This window comes from Chironomus tepperi, unplaced genomic scaffold (assembly GCF_022539635.2).
Source record: "Chironomus tepperi strain 1889 unplaced genomic scaffold, CSIRO-AGI_Ctep_v1 contig_445, whole genome shotgun sequence".
Classification (NCBI taxonomy): Eukaryota; Metazoa; Arthropoda; class Insecta; order Diptera; family Chironomidae; genus Chironomus; species Chironomus tepperi.
The window spans coordinates 8,087,411-8,112,281 of record NW_027226567.1 but is presented as its reverse complement, the minus strand read 5'-3'; the positions used below and the strand labels follow the sequence as shown (position 1 = coordinate 8,112,281).

Genomic DNA, 24,871 nt, shown 5'->3' with positions numbered 1-24,871 from the left:
TTCAAACTTTCTTTTTTCGACAATTTTTATATTGCTTTTTTGTGGCTTTGGGAAGGAATCATATTCAAATGCTGTTTGGAAATTCTTGACAGCGACACTTGGAGAAGAAGTAAAATTTTAGGTTTTCATAAATCATGTCCTTCAAAATATTCTTGAGATACTCCGAACGATAGTAACGAAATAGGTTCCGTCATGATTTTGAGATGGCTCCTGAGCCAAAAATCAAAGGTATTAGACTACGTGGTATAGAGGGTTCTAAACTATGGAGTGTCTAGGGGAACAGGCTACTTAGTGTTGAAGGTACTTGACTATATAGTGTCGGGAATACAAGACTACGCAGTGTCGAGGCTACTAGACTTCGTATTGTCAAGGGTACTAAACTAAGTAGAGTCGGGGGTACTAGACTACATAGTGTCAAGGGTACTAGACTCCGTGGTGTCAAGGGTACTAGACGAAGTTTTATCGAGGTTAATAGACTACGTGGTGTCTAGGGAAGTAAGGTAGAGCGAGACGTGAATGTGACTAACCTAACGGCTGATTTTGACTGGATTAGCACCAAATGGCAGTTTTGTCTATATAGTAGCCATATGACTTCCAAGTAGGGACGATCTCAATATGATGGTAACATATTCAACCAAAACGAAGCTTTGAGTCACTTGGTTCTTTCACGAGCAACACAAATGTTGAAGGCTCCGCATAAACTTACCAACCCTATCGATGCTTACCAAATCGTCCATATCCGACTATCCATTCCGATGTTAAAGAATCCCCAACATTTTTTTTAAAGAACGAAGGAAAGGCAAAAAAGCAATTTGAATAGGTCAGATATGAAAGTAAAATACTCGTATGGAATTTTTGATAGAGGTCAAAATCTTATTGAATACATTTTTATTTGATGTTGATAGACATGGTGAGAAATTGATCTTCGACACTCAACTATTGCTTCATTTTATTAAATTATTTAATGAAATATTTTGAAAAATGGAACGCGCTATTTTGTTGTTCTTGGTGTGTGACAGGGGTGGAGAACCTTTTTTTGTGGTGAGGCACACTGAAAATCTAGAAAATTTTGCTCACTGCAGACCATACAAATCAAAAACTCATATGCAATAGAGTGCCGCACCACACAGGCTGCCCACCACTGCCCATAACATGTATATACATCATTGTCATGTAACGGAATACATTCGCATTAGTTGGCGATGTAAGACATGCGAATGGAATTCTGGGAAAGGTTCAAATACCTGTAAGTACATAAAAATGAGAAAACAAGTTGAGAATATGAATTATTTGAGATATTGGGTTGAACGTATGTTCGATTAAATTTATTATTGTACTGGATATCTGTTTTATTCTTGGAATTGGGGTTGTAGTTGTCATAATTTAATAAAAACAACATTAATGTTGGCTATGTTTTGAGATTTATTTCCATGAATCACATTTCTAATAATAAGATACTCATGCCTTTATGTCTTTAATAATGTTTCTCTTGGGATTAATTTGAGTTTACTAAGCTTTTTGTACACTTTTGTGATATCCCTGAGGCATTTGTTGAATTATGAAATAAGGGACACATCTGGATGAATTAGACAAAGTTGAGATAAGATTGGATGTAAAAGGTAGACGCAAATGTGTCCATTTAATTATTGTGTTGCTAGGAAACTTTTAAATTTTTGATTGATGGGGTAATTTAGAAAAGATCCTGAAGAAATAAGGGGATGTAAGGAAACAGAGGTGGAGACAGAGGTGGGGATAGAGGTGGAGGAGGATTAGCTACTCACACTAAGTGGAATATAGCAATATCAAACCAAATTTAGACCTTTTGTGTCTCTTTATTATGCTGATATTTGAAGTTTCAAGTGAACTAAATGTCAGGGGATTTTAGGGGCATTCACAAGGAAGGTAGTTTAGGGTCAAACCCGAAAGACTCCAGTTTCTGGAACAAAATTCACCAATTTGCCAGTTTTTTGTGACATAATCCTTAAACACCTCTAACTTATTGTGACTTATCCAGACAATTTCCCTTGTAGTCTCAGATTGACAAGTCTCGGGGCTTGTTCTAGGTATCGGTCTAGATCTTATGAATTCGTCAAGATGGAGACCTCAATAAACTCTAGTTCAATCCTCTCTTAATCAATTCTAGCTTCAATCCTGAATTCCTTCCCCTCAAAAAGCATTCTGGATACGCCCATGCCTTACACCTAAATATGGAATTTATTTCGCATCAAAAACCATAATTCACCAACATCATAGCCATCAAAACTTACAAAAAAATAACAAAATCAAAAAGTAATTCATAGTTGCATAGCAATAATGTCGGAAACACCTGAAGCGCCGGAAATACTCAAACTATTTAAATAAATTTTACATGACTGACAAACTTGTTACAAAAAAGCTGTAATAAAATTATTCATAATGAACGGAATTGTATGAAAAAAGATACATTTTTTCCTTTTTGACACATGTTTGTTCGTGCATGAATATAAAAAAAGTATCGATTCCCTGGAGGATGTCAGAATGTAAAATATTTTTTTTTTCGACAGCATAGAAACATCAAAAAAAAACTCAAAAATTCTCTATTCAGCTTTCAATCTACCTCCATCAAAATTATGATTCCAACATCACATCATGAAGCTCATTAACAAAAAATTTTAAATTCTCATAAAATTAACATAAATTTTCATAAATCAAGAATTTTTTTGGGGCTTTTATGCACCTTCTTAATTTTAATATTTTTGCATTCTCCTTAATTTTCATCAATTTATCATCACGGCTGATGATTAAGTAGCTCATCCAATTGTAATTAGTAATTTTTTTGTTGAAATTGTTTAAAGGAAGGGTGAGTGAGCAGCTCAGAGACGGAGGTAGAATTGGTTGAGAGAGGATGGAACTAGGTCTTCCTGAAGTTCCAGTCTCGATGAATTCTGGAGACAAGATCGATACGCAGACCAAGCATTTGACCGAGACTAAACTCGGGATCTAGTCTATGAGAGAATATCCCAAAATCAGGAAGTCATGGTCTCGGCATTGGGAATCTTATGATGGAACCAAACATTCAGCAGATGAAGGTTTGAGGTTTTTAATTTGGCAAAACCTAGCAAATTGAAGAATTTTAGTCAAAAATCTAGATTGACTCCAATTTATCTTGGATTTGATCAATAAACAAGCATTTGTAGCTATAATAGAGCATTAAAGGTCCATCAATTAGTAAGATAAGCTTCTTGATATGTTTGGTCGATTTGATCAGTTGACATTCTTCCGGGAGGTTGTTCCTTTTGGTATGACTCTTAGAAAGCAATTCGCTTATCACATACCTCAAATACATACGTGAGGAGGGTCTCTGTACAACATACCAGTTAGGTCTCATAACAGTTGAGGTACTCAGTATCATTAGCTTTCCCAAACATACGTTGCAAGCTCCCGATAGCATGCTCTACACGAATATTCTAGTTAAGAATCCTCGCGACCGATACTCTCAGTTTAATCTGCTATTAAAAGGAAGCTCTATGCTTGCTAGAGCTCATTATGAATTTTAAATTTTCTCTAAGATTCTTTAAATAAATTATGTTAAGAAGAAGGAAGATGAGTGCCAAAAAATCCCAATTTTCCACGTTACATAACAACCGAACCACCCCTAACTAAGCGCATTATCTCCTCAAACATAAACAAATCGGGCATCTTCTTTAAATGTATAATACGTACTTTTGTTTGTTTGTCTTATGCGATATCATAATCAAGAAAATTAATTCAATTAAGAGTTTATAAATTTTCTCATTTTTATTTCGGAATGAAAAGAAGACTGAAACAAACAAAGAAAAGAAATGTGTTAGTTCCAAAATGTTATTCACGTGCCATTCAAGAGAAAAAAAAATCTTTTGTAATGAAATTCGGAATGAAATTTTTTTTTCTCGATATTTTCTCCAACACACGTGCTTGATCCTATTTGTACATTCAATTTCTATATCTGGAAAGACAAATTGGCTATTGAAAAAGGTATTTGAGGATCATGATATGGAATTATGTAAGATATATCAAGATATGGCCTGAAGTAATGGCAATTAGATAGTCTCCGAATTTAGAGTATTTCCCGGAAAGCACACGATGTGGAAATGTCCAAATATCCAGCATCAGACCAGATTGACTCTTGGCTCAGGCAAGATTCGATGAAATCCGGTATAAGGCCATAGTCAAGGCAGCCTGAGGCTAATGTCAAGTTGACTTAAAGCCAGATATCCGACCATTTCCATGCTGCATACCTTTCGGGATGCTTCCTAATCCTAGAAAATTGTTTATCATCGTTTCTTTGCCTCTTTAGCTAGTTGTATGATGGACATTCTATCATATTTCATGAAAAGTTGAGATAAACTTTCTCACATTAGATTATAATCAAGTGGAAGTTTTGTAGTAAAAAATAAATTTCTTTTTACCGAATTGCTTACGACTACTATTACCTCAATATGGATTGGTATGTGATAATGGGTTATAAATATTGTTGATTTGCTGGATTTTGTGGATCAGTGGATTGCCTTAGTATTTGCTAGGTTTGAAACAAGTCCATATCCGCAAGAATAGAACTTCTAAAGCAGTGTTGTCTGGAATTTTTTGGAAATGACACGAATAGCCATGATTTCAATCTTGTGTGATTTCAGTCATGGCTTACCACTATGGACGTGAGTTTTTAAACGAACTATGCTAAAAACTGCAGGTCTACGCATCTAAAACGCAAGAAATGATGGCCTGTACTTTCCTCTAAGTGTTTCGTGCCACAAGATAGTATGGACATTATTGGTCGTCTTGTTTAGTTTAAACAACACTAAAGCCTACCGAAATATGAATTAAACAAATTAAACTGTCCAAAAGCTTGTCCATAAATGAAAATTCAATTAATTAGATATTAAAATTCATCTTTTCCTTATATTCCTCAATTGCCTGAATGTATCTTGAAAATTAAAGTTGCTTAGCAAACAATTCCATTCAATTTGGGTATAATTTGAGAAACATAATGTTCTTAAGTCTTTTGTAGCATCTCTAATTATGCTTATAATAATTGAAAATGCTTAAAAGTACTCTCAAGTGACCTGAAGAAGAGAGCTTAATTAAAGTAGTTAGCCTTTGTTGAGAAGATGACTTTTGTATGTGCTGAATGGGGATTTTGAGAATTTGAGAGGAAATTTTGAGGGCTGCTAGAGTGAGGCTGGCTTTAAGCAGACTAGTTGCATGTCTAGTTGTAAGGAGACATATTCTCAGAACTTCGTGGACCGTCCTTACTTCGCTGGCGGTACAGATCAAGTGTGATTCATGACCTCTCTCAGTTGGCACCTGAAGCTGGCTCTATCGCTGGCTACCGCTTGCCAATTACCAATTCCAAGTGAGATAAAGCCTCAAAACTAGTCAAATACAAACCTATCAATTCAGGCTACTTTGTGAATACAAAAGGGATCAAGTCACTCCAAATAGAAGTCATTGAGCCTTTAAATCTCTCCAACAAGTCAAAAAGTATTCAAACTATTCAAAAAAAGACTTCCAAAAAAATTAAAAATTCAAATTTATTCCCAAAAATATTTCTTATTTTCCTGGTATTTATTACAATTTATTCATAGTACCCCACTCTATTATGAATACATTATAAGCTTCTCATTCTCATAAATTACACCTCAACTAAAAGACCAATATTTTCACTCATTCAAGCTTCAAGTCATTCATACTTTTAAAATAAAGAAGATTGTAATGAAATACTCTGGATCTCATCAACGGAAATTTGACTTTTATAAGCATTATTTGACATTATCTTGATTTCTTTTAAACAAATATCAAATGTACATACTTATGAGAAGATGAAGTGATTTTGACAGACAAATACTTGAGTTAATTGTATATCAAATTGCAAATGGAAAGCAGAACAACTGTCAGTGCTTTATTTCCTGGAATTTTTAATAGTTTTAAGTAGGAGAAAATTCTTTCAAAATTTGACAGACTTCTTGTGTTTGAGTGAAATGCGAGGGTAGTTATTTAAGAGTACCAGAGCTTGAAGTCGAGTTGGATTTTGGATGGAAAAGTTGAATCCAGTCAACTTGACTATACTGTACATCAGAGACTTCGTTAGAAAGTTGAAACTATATTCAAACTTCATCATTTGCTGTTCTAATTCAATAAATCTAAGAATATTCAAAATTTAAATCCTAAGAAACTAAATCCAAAAGTAAGGATACACTTTGAATCCTTAAAGCTATAAAATAAATCTAAATAATAATAAAACTAAACTTTAAATAAAGAGCAAAGTGAGACACAGATAAAAAGCTATAGTTTACCACATTAGATGTAGTTGTGAAGTTAAACAATAAGGATATATGTGCAATTACTTTACTCTTTATAGTCTTTAACAGCATTATACTTACTCGTATTTAAACTAGTATTAAGTAGAGTTGATACAAAGGAAATTCTTTTGACCAGATTGTGTCTATGATCTAGACACTCTAACAAAGTTTGAGTTTGTCAAAGGCACAACAAATGTAGATGCAACAAAACTTCCCTCTGTAAAGGCCACATGCCTTTCACTTTGTTTCATTTGTCTGTCGCGAATGCGCAAACTGCTTTGGTGTGACTTGAAATAGCAAAAAAAACTACTCAGAATCCGACTATTCCTTTCTTGTGATCGAACACGACCCGTGATAGGATTGGTAGGACGACACTGTAACAATCGAGCCACTGCTGCTTTTTCGCTGTTTATTGTCTTTAAATAAATATTCAGTGCCTTATTAAGATACTAGAGGAAAAAGTAAACTTCCATGCAATATAGCTCGAGTGGGACACTAACCCACGCATTCATAATAACATGTTAGGTGCTCTTATGTACTGAGCTATCTGGGGCGTGAATGAGCGTGATATAAAGCACACGTAAAGCTTCTTTTCAATCCAGTTCCCATTTCACTGCTCTTATCGTAGTATTGGACCAAGTCGCACTTGTCTAACACTCGATTTACTTACTTACTTCGCTGGTCGAACAGATCAGTTGTGATCCATGACTTCCCTCCTAACACTCGATTTATATTATTAAAATCCGAATTCAAAGCTGAATTATTAATTTTATATCAAAATTCACACAATTAATCCTACTTAATCCCACATCATAATCTGAAATTCCACAACTACATAAACTGCGGTAAACAGCACTTTAGAGGCAAGTTTATATTGTGTGAATTTACGCATAAAAATTGTCAATGCATTTGAAATTTCCTAGGATTATTATCAGCATTAATTCTATTTATTGATTAAATATTTCTCATAATTCCTTAGTCATAATATTCTGTAATATTTCTAGTCTGTCTAGAGCTTTAAAAGCTCTTTTTTATGGAAAAAATACAAAATTAAAAATCGATCAGCGAGAAATTTTTCGAGGGGAGATCTTCCGCGAATAACGGATAAGTAAATAAGAATTGATTAACTTGCTATCGGATATTGGCATTTTCAAATTTTTATTCATTTACTCAGAATGATTTCTGCATGAACAAGTCATTTAATATTCATTGAAATTTTGATTAAGCTTTATAGAATTTTGAAAAAAAAAAGGCAATTAAATATTCATTAATGTCGGGGCGGGTGAAATTTGTTTTTGGTTGAAATAATAAACAAAAGGGATGCATTGTCCAGTTGATTAAATTTGTGGATATTCATCAATAATGGACGGAATGTTATTCATTTATGTGATCAATTGTTGATAATATTATTATGACATTTTATAGAATCATTTGCATTTAAATGGGGGATTTATTATTTTTTATACTACTTTGTCCTACCTGAGCGACAGAATGCAGATTGATATGCCGTTCAAGCGGTTCTAAATCTGCCAAAATGGTACAGTTGAGATCTTCCTTCTGAAAAGCTCCTTCTGTTATTTAGTTATTTCAAAAATCTATTAAAGGAAGCATCTATGAGCAATATTTTAACATCTAAAGACTCAAAACTATCAATAAAAACTCAAATAATGATTTAAAATCAAATAAATGCCAAAACATCAAATAACGGTCAAAAATAATTCAAAATTAATCAAAGCATTCAGTGAAAAAATTCAAAACATCATTCAGTAACAAATTGTGCAGTGAAAATTTAATAATTTTAATCAAACAAATCTAAAAACCTCAAAACTACTTAAAATATTAGTTTCTACATCACAACATCAACAGTTTGCTGTCCAGTTACTCAATTATTAAACCTGTAAGCACAACAATTAAGAACTTTCATTATTTTAATTGAAATAATTCATTTCAATCACATTTCATCAAGTTTAGAATGAGTGCCTATTGAAATAACGAATTTCAATAATTCGAAACTTCATTTTTACGAATGCTTCATTTTTCCGAACATATCATTTTCCCGAATAATTCTTCATACAAATCTCTATAATTTTTAAATTTTAAAAAACCGTTGATGAAATCAAGCATTTTAATTTCGTTTATAATATATGTTACAATTAAATTATCTACTTCTACACCTTAAAAACGATTAAATTAGCTTAGTTCTTCAAAATAAGAAGATAATTTAAATGTAAAATATATTTTTGACCAAAATAAAATGCTTGATTTCATCAACGGTTTTTTAAAATTTAAAAATTATAGAGATTTGTATGAAGAATTATTCGGAAAAATGATATGGTCGAACAAATGAAGCTTCGCAAAAATGAAGTTTCGAATTATTGAAATTCGTTATTTTAATAGGCACTCGTTTAGAATGAATTACTTAAATTAAGTCATTCAAAATAAGTTTATTACATTAATAAAGATGGAAATTCACAGTTTTGACATAAAGGACAACTTACAGTAAGAACAATACTGAATTTCAATCATATTCTCAACATTGATAACAATCCAGTCCAAATCATCATGAAATCGAGTATGATGGAATCAAGTGTGAAGTGGAATTGGAGAAAATTTACACATGCACAAGCTTTCTCACTTTCCATCTCTTTCATGCTTTCATTGCCGGAATTCTTGTTTATATTTTCTTTTCTGATTCCACTGGAACGTCTTCAGTCGCCGATGGATGAGATGGACTGGAATTGTAGAGAAATAAAATATAAAAATTCAATGCTTTTAAACTTCCAAAGTCATGCGCATTAAGTTGCACATCGTCTCTCACTCTCTTGTGCTTAATTTGTGAACGATAACAGATGTGGACTCGGCAGATGAGATTCAAATGACGTAAAAATCCAATTTTTTTGTTTCACATCATTAAAAATTCAACATAAACAATGAAATTTGTTGAGTAACAGAATTACGATGAGTAGAAATCAATTATCGTTCCTATAAACTAATTGTCATGATCATTTTATTCATCAATGATAAGTTGTTGGATATTACGTAGTTAGAATATTACATATTATGCATGCATACAGACACTATGTGTATATAACACAAATAAATTGTATACAGAGAATTCACGTGCGATTGTATATGTGCGGCGCACAATATTGGAATAAAATGAGCGAGAAACTAGAAAAGAAGGAACAAGCAGAACATAGAATCAGATTAAATAAGGCAGAAAAAGGGAAAAAAATTGAGAGAATTGTGTGCTGGAAAATCAAAGCCATGAATCGCATTCATAAAAAAAAAATTTTTGTCGATATTTTTCATGTGTGCGAGGCTTTCTTTTTTTTGTCAATCGCTCTGTGTCCTTTTTGCCTCAGGCTTCGAGTAAATCATAACTCTATACTTCCAAGGCAGTTTATAAGCGTGGAAATATAATAAAAAAAATCGTTTGTGTAATATTTGATTCTATTCCAATCTTTCTACGTGCTTAAAACTAGGTTGTCGTTTATGTGAAAAAAAATTAAGCAGCTTCTTGTGAAAAAAAGGCATAAATTCTGTGTATTTCTAGTGCCAATGTACAAAACAGTCGAAAGGAAATGAAAAAAATAATTTTTCACTATTGGTGAAATTTGAAAGTGGATTAAAGTCAGGAATTAAAGTCAAAACAGTCACTGTTGAGTTATATCCAACAAAATAGAAGTGTGTGTATATATGTGTGTGCTGTGTGTACTCACAACAGCCAAAAGAAAGAAAAAATAAATAATAAAAATTGAATAAAAAAAAAGAAGCAGCAAAAAAAAATATTAATTGAGGAATTCTTTTCTTACGTCATTCGCCGTGTGATTGTTGGGGCAAAAGGCAAAAGGAATAAAAAAAGAGAACGGAAAAAGATAGAAAAAGCGAGTAGAAAGGACAATAAAAAATTTATGAATCGAATCATACGGTGCGAACCTTATAAAAAATATATATCTATTAATATCTATAGCAAGAAGCTTTCTCTTATTTTGCGTAGATTTTCAATTATCTTATACTATTTTTTTGTTTTTTCGTGCAGTTTCCGTAAAGGCGTCGACACTGGTTTTTGTGGAATAAATTAAATTTTAATGTTTTTCTTATTAGTGAAGAGCTTTTGATGCTTAAATTGCTGTTAATGACCTGTTTGGCACACATTAAAATGTTATCCTAGAGGTGACCATGCAGACCGTATAGTTAGAGCTAAACTAATGACCATTTGACAACCTAAGAACCATTTGACAGTCGCATCTTAATGACAGTCACTGCCAAGTCGACCCAGTTAGGTTCTAACGTGTGGTTTTGACGTGTGCCAATCGAGAACTTCTAGATTTTTATACTGAAATAAATTTTGCTTAGAATGTTCGAAAAGCTTGTTAGAATTATTATTTGACAGCTGAATATGTTATTGCGTTGTATCATGAGCCCATTTGAATCGAAATTTATATTGGGTCATTTAGAAAAGATATCAATCGAAACAACGGTAAATGCTCTAAATTTGTCAAGGAAATAACAAGACTCACGAAGATTAGGTAGAGATGAAAGATCCCTATATACCAAGAGTTGTTGTTAGAGTACTGTGGATTCTGAGTTATCAAACAATTTAAGAAGAGTCTTCCACTGCTAGAATAAAACCTCTGTTTTAGGAAGAGACCAAATACAAATATATTTGAAAATCACATAGAGTAGCAGTGACCGAAAACCAGGCCGACTTGACCTTGGCTGGAGTCCAGATTTCTTAAGATCTAGCCTGAATCCAGAGTTAGGACTTTCCAAAGTCTCGACTATGTCGAATTTTGGGATCGAATTCTCGACAAATCTTGAGACTGATACTAGAAAGTTTAGGTTTCGGTCTACAGAACCAATAGACAGAGTCACTTTAGTTTGCAGCAGGATTTTCCACTCAATGTGCCTTCCGAGGTCATTCTTTATTGTGATCATCATTCATTTTCCACCAAATGTCAATATCTCAATCTTTAGATAGAGTACTGTCAACATATGTGGCTCTAACTCTGTCCTTAGGCTGGTTTTGATTAAAACTCAAACAATCCTCACTATATTTCAAGATAATAAGCATTGTAGAACCTTGCAAACTCTTCATTAATAGCACAAAAGTTCCTCAGAGCATCTATTTAGCTCCTGACCTTCATCCATTATTATCTTCAAATTTAATACATCATAAAGCTCCAATTTAGACAATAAATTGTCACCGAAACAGTTTGACCGAACATTTGACAATTGATCCACATCAAAATCACAGCTGTCAACTTATTCTGCAATCAATTTGAAGCTTTCATGATAGCCGGTAAATCACTAGACATAACATTCTTAAGTCCATTCACAAAACAGTGTCAGCGCCCAGCGTTTCCGTTTCTTTTTTATGGATTTACATTTTTTCTTTAGCTCATTTCCGTTTGACTTCACACAAAAAAACTTTAATATAAACATTTTTGGATCCTTCGATGTAGATACGGACGAAGGAATAGGAAATCTTCTTCTTTTTGCTATTTTTATTGATATTTTTCTCTTTATTTCGTACATAACATAAAGATTTTTTGCTTCTATGCTTTCATGCTACGTTAAAATTTAATGAAATATCCTTTTTTGACATAAAAACTTTAAGAAGAAGTTCCAAAAACGTTTATAATTTTTTGAGACATACATTGATGCTTAAAATTAAATTTCAAATATATATATTTCATATATCAAGTAGTTGGTTGCAAGTTGGTTGTTATTTTAAATGCTTCACAAAAAAAAGTTCAAAGTTTTTCATTTTGCTCCATAAATTTGCCTATTTTCTATCTTCTTTTTTGGTCTATGTCTATCTCATTCACATCCATAGAGTTTAAATATACACAAAAATACACTTTGATTTTGATACTTTTCCTCTATTATATACACATTTCACAGAGACACAGTTATGGAGAGAAAAAAAAGTTTTTTTTTTCTTTTGTTTTATTTCTTTTCTCAGTTTTTATGGATTTTTTTTTTCTTGTGTTATGTGTTACTGCTACCACTGAGAAAAATTCATTTGCTTACCCACAAAAAAAAGGGATCATTTAATTTAAAAAATCTACCTTTTTCACTTGCATACTTATTTTACATACCTAGTGGACATATCGTGTTTCGTAGGATAAAAAGAGTGAGATTTTGTGGGCATTTGAGAGTTGACATTCACTGAGGGCTTAAAGAAGGATGTATTGTAATGGAAAGCTTTTATTTATCGACTAGAATGTCCGTCTGCACCAAAGTCTGCACATTTTACATGGAGACTTATGAAAAAATACTGAAGAATACAAAATGTTGGTCTTTGATGCTTAGTCTCAGGTGCGTGACTAGGATTGATGTTTTGAGCTACAACTCTACAATATAAAAATGTTTGGCTACGCTCCTGCTTAGACCAGAACTAGCAAATCGTTACTTCACAGTTGTATCTAAAACAATTTAAATTAATAGCACACTTCCGGCACTTGACTAGTTTAATTGCTGTATCCATGCTCCTTTGTGGAGTTTAGATTACAACAAAAATACTTTCATTATACTCTGTTGCTGTCAAGTTCCGTCATGGAGCCGTAGATTGTCAAGTTCCGTCATGGAGCCGTAGATTGTCAAGTTCCGTCACGGAGCTTTTAAAGCTCTTAGGAAGCGCTCTTATCAATACCAAATGGAAGCTACAACTATTTGGTAACCAAATGGATGCTACATTTAGGCGGCTTTCATTTGGTGAATTTTGACGGAGTCTTATAAGCTCACTGACGAAGCTTTTCTCATTTATATCTCTCTGTTCAAAGTCATTGAGCTTTCAAGGCTTTGTAATCCTCTTTCACCTAAGAAATCTGTCTAAGTACTACTAAGTGGTCTAAGTGCTAAGTAGCAAATTATCTGCTGTATTTTTGCCGGGACGCTGCTGTACTTTTCTACCTTGCTACTGTGTCTTGACAAAGCCTCAAAATGTCACGATTTTTCCCAAAGTGTCACAATATTTTGCATAAATCCTCCTGGCCACCCTACAAATTAGTTAACTAGCAAGCTTTAGCACTCTTAATGTAATGACATATTAAAAAACCAGGATATGACGTGACACAGTATGAAACAAACTTCCCTAATCTCCAACTTTACTCAAAAATCATTCAATCATTCCATAATAAATCATGGCTTTTCTAATGCGTGAGAATTATTATCGCATCAAATGCTACAATCCTGAAAATAAGTTAATCTTTAAGCTAAATCTTTCCAGAGGTTGACCTAAAAAACCTCTCAATCTACATCTAGAACCTCCATTAAAAATCTTTTATTTCAATCTAACTTTCTCAGAACTTAATAAATAAATGGAAGCAAAAAAAAGAAAAAAGCATTTTCCATTTCACATGTAAACTCACAAACAGCATATTCAGTATGTATGAAAATAAAGAAAAAAATTCTATTCAAATTTTCTTTAATAGAAAAAAAAAATCAACATCAAAGCAACAATTCTCAGTAAAAATATCTTTTAAGTGCCAATATACAATTTACATACGACTTTGTGTGCATTTTTTTGTGTTCTCGTGTGGTGTCTGAAAGGTTCTTTTAATCTTTGTGATAAAAGCATTTTAAGTAGAATTTTAATATTAGATTGCAAATTTGGAGGAGACAAAGAATGGGTTGGGGAATTTTTAGAAGAATTGATACTTAAGTGGGTATTTTTGACTAGGAATTCTAAAAAGGAACCCAAACAAAGTCTTAAGCAAAACTCGAAATCGACTCTAATTGTATCCCCCCTTTTGATGCTCTGGATTTGAACCAGACATTCAAATAAATATCAAATTACATTTCTTCATAATTAGGAATCTAAAGAACTATGCATTAAAGAGTAGATTAGAGTAGACTTCCAAATCAGCTATGGACACTACATATAACTGAGCCAGTACCTCTCCTCAAAAGAAAACCATTAAAACTTGCCAAAATTGAGAAAATCTCTCCAAAAACTCTATCCAAAACTCCCAATTTCCTCCTGAATAAACATCAATTTCAAGGGACAACGGTCAATGTTTGCACAAATTTAATACATAAAAGATATACCAAGATATGAAATTTACATTACTTACTCATGCATATAGCATAAATTAAATTCAACATGCAGGAAGACTTTTTCATTAAAAAAAAAAGTTAATTGAAATAATAATTTTCATGAAGTTTGACGTGCAAAATTTCAGGATAAAATCAGCATGTGACTTACCTAATGTGTGATATCCATGATGAGAAAATCTTGCTAAAATCCTGAGAGTTATGAAAGAAGTTCCATTAACTTCCATTAGCTTTCAAGTTTTGCTGAAATTTATCTTAGCTGTATATCAGTGGTTAGCAACCTGTGGGATGCCAAAAATGATTGGAAATGCCATGAACCGTACACCGTGTCCAGTTTTTACTTACTTACTTACTTCCTTGGCTGGGACACACGAGGGCTCATGGCCGCGCGTAGAGAATGTCTGAAGACAGCTCTATCCTTTGAAACCTTCTGCCAGTTCGGGATATTAAAGAATCAAGCGTCCTTTTCAAGACCGAAGGTATTTCTCACGATCTTTTGCCATCCACTGGCAAAACAAGACTGGAGCGTCACTGGGCCTTCTGTATACAAGACCAGCCCATCTCAAGCGATTGGCACCGCCAAGGTGTGTCGCGAAAAATAAGAAGGTTGCCCATCACTGCTGCACATAATGATAATCTATGAATATCCATTAACGCTTTCGACTACTAATCTACACCCCGTGCCGAATTTCTCACATCATTGAGCATTTGAATATTTTGCCTTAAAAAAATTTCAATATCCCTTCATCACTGTGTTAATATTTATCGGACGATGATGAAAATGTCTGAGTTATGTGTACGAAAAAAAAAAAATCAATGTCAGCACTGATGATATCGAGATAATTCTGTATTGAACTATTGACTCTCTTTTTTTATGCTGCGTTGAGTTAATTTCTATGAAAAAATTAATAATAATCTTTTGTGTGAGTTAATGTCTTATTAATCATGATCCATCTTGTGAGAGTGCAATTTAATTAGTTGTTTTTGATAATGGAGAATTAAATCTTCATCATTTCCTTATCGATTCTTCTCAATCTGAATTGTTTTGAAAGGATGGTTATAAAGTTGGAGGCGAATTGTTTGCATGAATGACTCAAGGGATTAAAGGGATCGGGACTGGATTTGATAGATATGGTAATTTGACTTTTGGGGTTATCCAGATGTCTAGGAGTAGGGTGAGCATTTGCGCGTGTTTCTAAAGAAGGATCTTGAATTGTTCAATGTGGTCCTGAATATTTTTGAGGACTTTCATTTCAATTTTGCTTCAATTTTCAAATTATCCATTTCTGGAAGATTCTCAGGTTGACGTGACTCTGACGTAGAATCAGATTCTGATTGAGACTCGAACCTGTGCATTCTCAATTTTATGTCAAGTGCTCTTATCTACAGAGCTGTTGGGAGTTATTAGGGAGCGGGGCAAAAAGCACACTTAAACCTTTTTCTCCATCATATACCAATGCACAGAGGTGTATTCAGGAGAAGAGGGACAACCCCAACTTACTCATGGCTCAATACCACAAAATATGCCTAGACTTATTGAATAAATGACCTAGACAAGCTATTTAACTCGATAAATGACCTAGATTCTCCAAAATGTTGTTGCATGCCTCAGTATACCTTAACATTGAGTCGTCTAGAGTCGAATTACATGACAAAAATATCTTTTTTATTTTAACAGATACTAAAATTAAAACTCTTAGTATCCAACTTTGAAATCTATTCAATACTCAATCAATACAAAGAGTTTTCTTCATACTTCTTGGATCCAATTACCATCACATCAATTTAGAGATTAAAGTTGTGCTGTATTCCCAAGCGATGTGAATGAAGACGGATTTGGTATGAAGGTTTTAAAGCTCTGTTGAAGCTTTTTTGTTAACATTATGTGGAAGCTGCGTCCATGTGGCATCTAAATGGCTGCCATAAGGCATCTACGTCTTCAAATGACTCCAATATGGAGACGACTTCCATTTGGTGTTGATAAAAGAGCTTTGGCGGATCTATAAAAGCTCACTGACGGGAGCTTAAAAGCTCACTGACGGGGCCTTAAATCCTCCTTAACGGAGCCTTAAATCCTCCTTAACGGAGCCTTAAATGCTCCTAAACAGAGCCTTAAATCCTCCTTAACGGAGCCTTAAATGCTCCTAAACAGAGCCTTAAATTCTCCTTAACGGAACTTCAAAAGCTCCTTGGCAGAACCTCAAAAGCTCCTTGGCACAAACTCAAAAACCCCATTGCGGACCCTTCTTCATGTATGTCACTCGGGATCCATTAAGTAATGACGCAAGTCCCTGTGTCAATTCTATTAAATTCAATTTTAAACCTCTTTTAATATAATTAACAAAAAAAAAAAATAAAAAGTTCAACCTCGTTCACACATTCAATCTAATTGATTTCATATCCAATTGAAAAATTTAATTAAAATGAATTTTTATGAATCATTTTGGCAAAAACACAACATCTGAACTTGTTCATTTGTATTGGAAATCATATGATGAAATTGCTTACTATTTATTTTGACGTCATGGGAATATTTTATTTAGTTAAGTATATGTATGTGATATTTGGGTAATATTTAATTTGAATTATAGGTTTTGTGCAAATGTCATATGTAAGCTTAGCTATAATAGCTTTAACTTATAAAATGTCCAACAGCCCGGAAAATTTGTGGCATTTGTAAGGGTGCCAAGTGATTAATTTATGAATGTAATTTTAGGTGTATCGGCAATGAGGATTTATTTTTGGAATATTGTGTTGGCTTTATATTAAAAATATTATTAGGGATTGTTTGAGTGATAAATGTCTATAAATACACAGAAATTGTGTTGGTTTGGTACAAGGTTAAAGACCTTGTAGGATGGAAGCAGATAAGAGGATATCAAGAGATTGTTTTATTGACTAGGATGCATGCGTATCCTTACTTTACTTTCTTTGTGCATTGCCTCCCACAGATGGCGCTTTAAGCTGATTGTATATCTGGCTTCTGTTTGCTAATTTTCAATACCAAGTACAATACTGTCTCTATTGTCAGCTTCCTTCAAAGTTTACTTTAGTCATCCACAGGATTAGTTCCAGTTCGGCTCTGTTATTGAGTTTCTTAGCTTCAATTTAATGATGACGGCTTGCTAGGCCAATGCATCTTTTATTAACCAGAGACTCGCTTGACTTCATTCTGCTATGTGCCTTTGATTGCCGGTCTGCACCAAGATGAGGTTACTTGGTGCGGTTATACTAAGTCTAGTTTGGCTAAGGAACGAAAACGGAATAGTGTTGAAACTGGGGGAGACACAAAAAAAAAAAGATCCAGAGCTGCGCTAGGGCGATTCGCGGCTAATAATTGTTTAACGAGTGAGGGTGCGCCAGACCACTGCACTCAATAGACCTACAGTTTATCAGCTTATTGGGGAGAGACACAAGCTTGACGATAATGAAGGAATACCAGTTAGATGTCAAAACTGAGAATTTTTACAAGCTTTGTGATACATCCAGCAACAGGTCAGATGGAAAGAATTTTGTAGCAACCTAGGCTCGGAGCATGCTTCCAGTAAGTAAGTTAGGCTAAGGCTGAAAATCCAAGGGGGTCAATGAGTAGACCAAAAATGCCTGAAAACTGCTCGAGCCATCGAAACTCGTCCGTTTGGGATTTTAAAAGATTCGAACTCAGATATTCGTGAATTTTTACTTCTCAGAAGGGCAAAGAAGCTTAGGATTTGATCCTAAACATCATCAGGTCTCTACTAGATCTTAAATAAATCAGCCTTGAGTCCATCACCTCAAAATCCACATCCAACCAATACCCTGCCTTAAATTCTATCTCTTTGAGTTATTCACAGACACAAATTTAACTTCATAAAAGTCACTCAACATTCAGTTTCATAATCAAAATAACTGTCTGACATTGCATCTTCCACTCGAATCCTCGTCAGCTCATGAACATAATAAAGAAGAAATTAAATTTAAGAAGAAGTAAAAATGAACACTAAAGTGCCTGAATTGATCCTTATTAAATTTTATTTTGGATACGAAATGAAAATTAAAAAACTTTTCATTTCATTATTTGCGGATGCTCTGAACGATGTAATCTTATTGAAGTTTTTTTTCACATCCTTTTTGGGCTTATTTTTCTTTTTTTCCTCTTCCGTGAACAGACAGAGACGAAACTTTCAGACTGTCAGAATTAGACGAAAAACTCCCACGCTTATCGAGACATAAAAAATTTTCCTAATCGGAATTAATGTCAATCAACTTAAACTTCATGATGTCTATAAATACATCAAAATATAAATTCAGTTCCTCTTTACCTATTTAGTTCCTCCCGTGTTGATCATAAAGTTCGAAATCATGTTTTATTAAGGCTTGTTAAATATTTAATGTGAATAAATAAAAAAAGTTATTATTTTTGACCCATCTAGCTACATATTATGTTGAATGAGTGAGAAACTAATGGAAAATGTGACATGTTGTCAGTAATGAACATGTTATAAGAAGCAGGTCTGAACAGTGTGAATGTGCTGTTTATGATAAAAGCTTATATCAGTTATTTGTGTAAATTTAATTCAATAATTTACATCATAATGCACTTTGATATCAGTATGCTGTCTAAAGAGGAAGGAGATCAGGTTACTAGGGTAAAGTGATCGATTTTAAAGTCGTGATGCTTGCTTTATGTAGAGCAGTGTTAACCAATGTGAATCAATACAAGTCTTTCCGAGCAGAACAATATGGAAAAATGCATTTTTAGCCATAAGTATAGATCTAAATCAGCCGTCACGGTGTCTTCAGGGCATCTTCGCACCTTACCGTTATTACGGCGACAGATCGGTTCCCTAGTGAACATATCGTGCTGTTCGGGTCTCAGAATACAACTCTAGCAGATAAAGAACGTATTCTCATGAACAGAGAATGCATTTAAGCTCTCAAAACATGCTTTATGCCTGTTAGAGCAAGGAACTCACAAACAAAGTTTGAAGTCGGCCCGAATTGTATATGAAGTCATGTTGACTTAACTATTTGAAATTCGAGTCAGCTATCGAACTCTGCTCAGAAGGGCATTAGTTTGCTATATAAACCACTGTTTTATAACAAGCTATTTGCATTTCAATGCCTTTTAAGTATCTTTAAATAGTCAAAATTCCAAATTTGGAATATTCCACACCAGACTACTTCTATATCCACCCAATTCTAACTAGGTTAATCCTAACCATATCATTAATCAAAACCATCCACAAACCTTTTTCATATCGCAATTTAATAGTTAATTTAGCAACAGTTTGCTGCATTTGTATTCCCAAATACAACTAGGTAAATGCCATTGTATGACAATTTATTGCTAGCATGCATTTATACTTATGCAAATAAGCCCCATGAAGGAATTCAAGTGCATGCATTCCATACATTTGCTTATAGTACATCATTATGATTCATAAGTGAATTCAAGCTGCTTTTTAATCCACAAAAATGCTTGATAAATGGCAACGGAAATTAAGAATTTGAATTTTTTAAGTTTTTAAGTCAAAATTTTGGATTCAATCTGAAACTTTTACTTAAATCTATTTCCACGTGTAGCATACATTAATAGTCAATTAAATCCATAGAAATCACTTTTAGAGGATTCTAATTGTCTTCTAGGAATGATAACTTTGGTGAAAGACACGCGCTGATTTCTCAAATATACGAAAAATCTTTTGAATTCATGATGTAGTTAAGACGACACATATATGAAACTTGTACAGATTCTGTATTCGAATTTCAACTATGGAGCTTTACATTGTAGCTATGAGATATTTCTTGTTGCTAAGTCAAGAGGTTAGAGTTCATAATTATTAGTGAATTTTGAAACTGTTAAGGAGTCTTGTAGATGATATTCGCTTTTATGTTTGTAATTATTGAGTTAGATGGCTTCTGGAGATTGGAATTGAATGATTTTTGGTATGAAAATTGTTGAGGATTAGAAATCCTTGACTGTAATCGCTTGGAGCGTACAATGATGGGAATCATGATTGTCATTACTCAAGCTTGTGATGCTGTACTAATTTTGAGCAACTGCACTACTTTACCTTTATGATGGCCATCATTGTATGCTTGTAAACTGAAGCAAACTTGTGAAACTGCTCATAAAATTGAGCATCCTCAATTATACTCAAAATCACTTTCATTTACCCAACTACACTCATTGTCTTTTAGGCTTTGAGGCTATACTCCTGAAATTGAGCTACTCTCAAACCACACAATTAATTCCTCCCAAAGTCTTGTTTAATTTAATGGAATATTTATTGGGATAATCGAAATTTGAATATCCAAATTGAGATTATTTTTTCAACTGAATGAAACCAACATGCTAGCTGCAGATATTTTAATTTTCCATAATGTATTCAGATATCGTTGATTAAAATTAATTTTTTTAATAAAGTTCTCAATTTTGGTTTGCTTTGTGATGATGAGGGTTGGGTTTTATAAAGTATTGGTTCTGAGAATTGGACTGGAATCGAGAATTTGATTGAAAACTGTTGGTATTGAGAATCGTTAGGTTCGAGACGGATTACTTACTTTAATTTAGTTGATTCGCTAGATGTATAGGCTGATTATGATCCATGACTTCTCTTAGGCAGCATCTGAAGCTTACTATAGCTTGATATTCATCAATATCAAGTCTAGAGTGGACAAAGCTTTATTTAACTAGTCTTTTTCCGAGGAAGGATAGTTTCTCTTGTCGTTTCGTTGTCTTTTGAACTTGACAAACGGTTGGCCAGATCTGAAACTGTCCGTCTGCAGCTCAATACTGTCTGGAATCAAAAGCATCCTTCCATGAATTCTTTGTTCACTCAAATGATCCTTCTTCAATAAGTCAACTCAAGAAAATCATCAAAATTCGATATAAATCCACAATATTAATTCATCCTCAATACTAACGAGCCCAATTCCTAGTCAATCTCATTTTGCCTGCGAAAATTTCAATGATGAAACCCTCAAGCTGAATTTTTAATTATCTCATACATCAAAGGCCTGCAATTTGTGAATGAAAATCATTCTCAGTATTCCTTAAACAATGAGAAATCTTGAAGGTTTCTTGTAGAAAACTTTCCAATCATTTCAAACAAAGTGAAGGAAGAAGTCGAAAGAATTATAAAAATTTACCACGTAGAAACATGATTCAATTATGTCATCAACATTCCTAATTCATTTATTTATTTATTTTCTTTAAATCTTGACAATAAGTTTCATGTGGCTTGTCTTGTGTGCATGAGAAAATATGATAAAAAAATAAAGTTTGGAGCTTATTGCTATTTGCATTGCTTCCATTAAAATAAAATACATCATTTCCTCAATATTTACTATTTATAGTCTATAGACAAGCATTGTGGCAATCTCAAGGGGGCTGAAAAGGGAAATTTAATTTCAGTTGAAGAAAATTCTGTAGACCTTCAATATAAATTACCCCATTAAAAATGCCCGAGCGATAGAAAAGAAAGAGAGTTTGGCAAGGAGGTGTTAAGGGAAAGAGTCAGACACTGTAAAAGGAGAGTGGTGTACTTATTGGACTTACCTCACTTACTGTAATTATTGAAATTAGTGTACTTACAGGTACAATATGTTCAGATGAACATTGGGGTGTCTGACCCTTGTTTGAGACTCAGTTGCAATAAATACAGTGAATATAGTAGGAATAGTACTGCACAATGGAGTTTCTAACTCTTCAAGCAAGTAGCATAAGTGCAGAATTGTTCATTAGAGTGTCTGACCCATGTTTAAGGCTCAATTACAATAAGTACAATACTGAACATTGGAGTGTCTGACCCTTCATCCAGGTACAGTAAGTACATTAAGTACTGTTCATCGGAATGCCAGACCCTTGTTTAAAGCCCAATTACAGTAAGTACAGTACACTTATTGAAGCGTCTAACTATTCAGACAAGTACAGTAAGGACAGTATTGTATATTGGAGTGTCTGACCCTTGTTTAAGGCTCCGCTGAACCTCTTCTATTAACACCAAATGAAAGACAATTTCAACTATTTGGATCTTGAATTTGATGTTAATAGAAGAGGATCCTAACAGATCAGGAGTGTGCCTTCAAGAGTAGAGTAATCTCAGAGTAAAGCTCATGAACATGTTCATCTAATGTCCACATTTAAGATGACCAAACTCTCGAAAGCAAGCATTTTTCCTATTATAGAGTTTAGCAAAGCCATCTTAATTTGTGCTACTCGGTCTACATCCCAATATTGAACCTAAGAAATTTTCCCAGTGGGAGCAATAATTTTATTTTATTTTTTTCATCTCTACTTTGTTGTATTTTTAATGTCGATGCGAAGAGCTTTTTGCATTTAATTATTTTCTTCCTCTTTTTTGCTGCTGGCTGCTGTTTATTCATAGACGTCAGGAGGAGGGAAATAATTGAGAAAGTTCATAATTTTCCATGATTTTATTCTCTCTCTCTCTCATCTCTTGTTACTCATTTTAATGCATTGACTCTCTTTAGTTCCACAAAACGACACCAGCACACACACAAACTCACACTCATTTGAACATCTTTTTTTTTTGTTGTATCCACTTTTATGCCATTTACTCACCGATACAAATACACAAGGGCAAAAAATTATTCAATTGATGGGGAGAACTCATCATCGACAGCAAGAAAAAAAAAGCTTGAAATTCTCACAGCAAAAAAAAAATGTGAAGGAAAAAAAAAAGTACACAAAAGGCACACAAACAACAACAAGTCTTTATTCTCCGTACTCATATTATTGAGTATATACATAAAATTCGCATATTTTTGCCAAAAGGAAAGGAAGGAAAAAAAAAGTTTTTATTATGCTCTCTCTCAATTTTTTTCACTTTTTTTTTTATTCTCTATACACATTCCGGTCGGAAAAATTTTTAATGCAAAAGAAGCTTTCTGTATGTTCTGATAGAATAGGAAAATTTCTCTGTTGCGACGAAAAGGACATAAGCGGATAGAAAAAATATTAATTAAAATTAGTTTTCAGTGTTAAATAAAGTTTAAAAAAATTGTTTTTTTTTTTATTTATTTTACACTCGGAAAAATTATTTAAAAATAAAATATTCAACAGTATTGTGGATAAGTTTTTCGGCTGGGATAATTGTTGCTACACTAAATTTGGATATTTGCATGTATTGCTCATAAAAAAAAAATTAAATACATAAAAAAATATAAAAAAGTGTCTCAAAATTTGTTATGTCGGCACATGAAAGGAGGTCAAAAAGGAAAAATCGAAATCGTGTAAAAAAGAAAGGTAGAAGGAGCCTTTGTATTGTAATAGGAACACATTACACAGTGCGTACGTAGGCAGAAAAATAGAAAAAAAAAATAAAAAGTGAACTAAATAAAAATATAAAAATTTATATATATATTTTTTGGACGGTGGCACAAGACAGGATAGCTCTCGTGTAATGTTACTTACTATTATTGTATTTTACTCGTTCATTGTACGTTGCCTAAAGCGTGAAAATAAATTAATTGCATCGAATCGTTCATATAAAACTGATTCATCATCAAATTCAATATCATCAAGCTCAACGACAACAAATTCAACAACATCAAGTCTTGCTAATTCAATTGCATATAATCATTTAAGTAAAAATCATCATAAAGAATCGATAGGAGCAATAAATCGTGATAAAGACGATCATAATAACGAGGAAGTGGAAGGTGATAAAATTAAAGATAAAGATCCAAATGATAGTGGTAAAGAGGCATATTCTGATGATGAAGTTGCTGATGATAATCAGTTTGATGAAGAGGAATTTTATAATATAATTGCAACAAAAGCAGCTGCCTTTCAATCAAAGCGTAATAGTAGCACGTCTACCGTCTCAAGTGGATCAATGTATGATGACACATATCGGACGAAACGTCATAGCTTACGATCGCAATCGTCAACATGCTCTGATATTATGGAAACATCCGTGATGAGTAGTACACGTCGTAGCTCCGAGGAAAGTTGTCGATTACAAAATCGTAAATTAAATTATAAAAGCAGACGACATGGCTTCACGACACTTAGCAAAAGGCGGAGAACAACTGGAAGGTATTTTATATGCTCTAAACATCAAAAAAAAACAAAAAATCGAATTCCTCTCTCTCTCTCTCTTTGTTGTGTTATACCTTTTATACATACATAAAAATATCAAATTGATATAAATATATTGACGTATTTTCAAATTAGAAAGGAAAAAGGAAGTGATGTAATAAATTTAGCGCAATTTTTACCAAAACACGTGAATTTTTTGTCAAGATTATCACAGCTATTCAAAGTGTTTATCAGATTGTTGTAAAAGCTTCAGGTTTTCTGATTTTATGGGGAAAATCTTTAGAATTGAAGCAATAAATGCTGATTTAGTGACAAATTATCCTGATTTTGTTGCTAAAACATAGTCTGAGTAGCTTATTCTTACTAAGGATAAGATTCGGCTCAGACCGGCTTAGTCCTTAACTCATCCTTTAAGGAGTCTTTAAGGACTACTTTTAGGCTT

General features: G+C 33.3%; 1 protein-coding gene across 7 annotated transcripts in view; it reads left to right on the top strand.

The window, feature by feature from the left end:
- The window catches only part of LOC139098018 (3',5'-cyclic-AMP phosphodiesterase-like), a 91,348-nt gene that overhangs the window by 32,207 nt on the left and 34,270 nt on the right, over nt 1-24,871 (top strand). Inside the window, exon 1 of one of the 7 annotated variants that reach the window (XM_070650126.1) lies at nt 23,447-24,426. The exons of the other annotated variants lie outside the window; for them this stretch is intronic. Coding sequence (XP_070506227.1) covers nt 23,789-24,426 — 638 coding nt within the window. The 5' untranslated portion in view covers nt 23,447-23,788. Of the gene's footprint in view, nt 1-23,446; nt 24,427-24,871 lie in introns of those variants that run through there. 7 annotated transcript variants of the gene reach the window in all.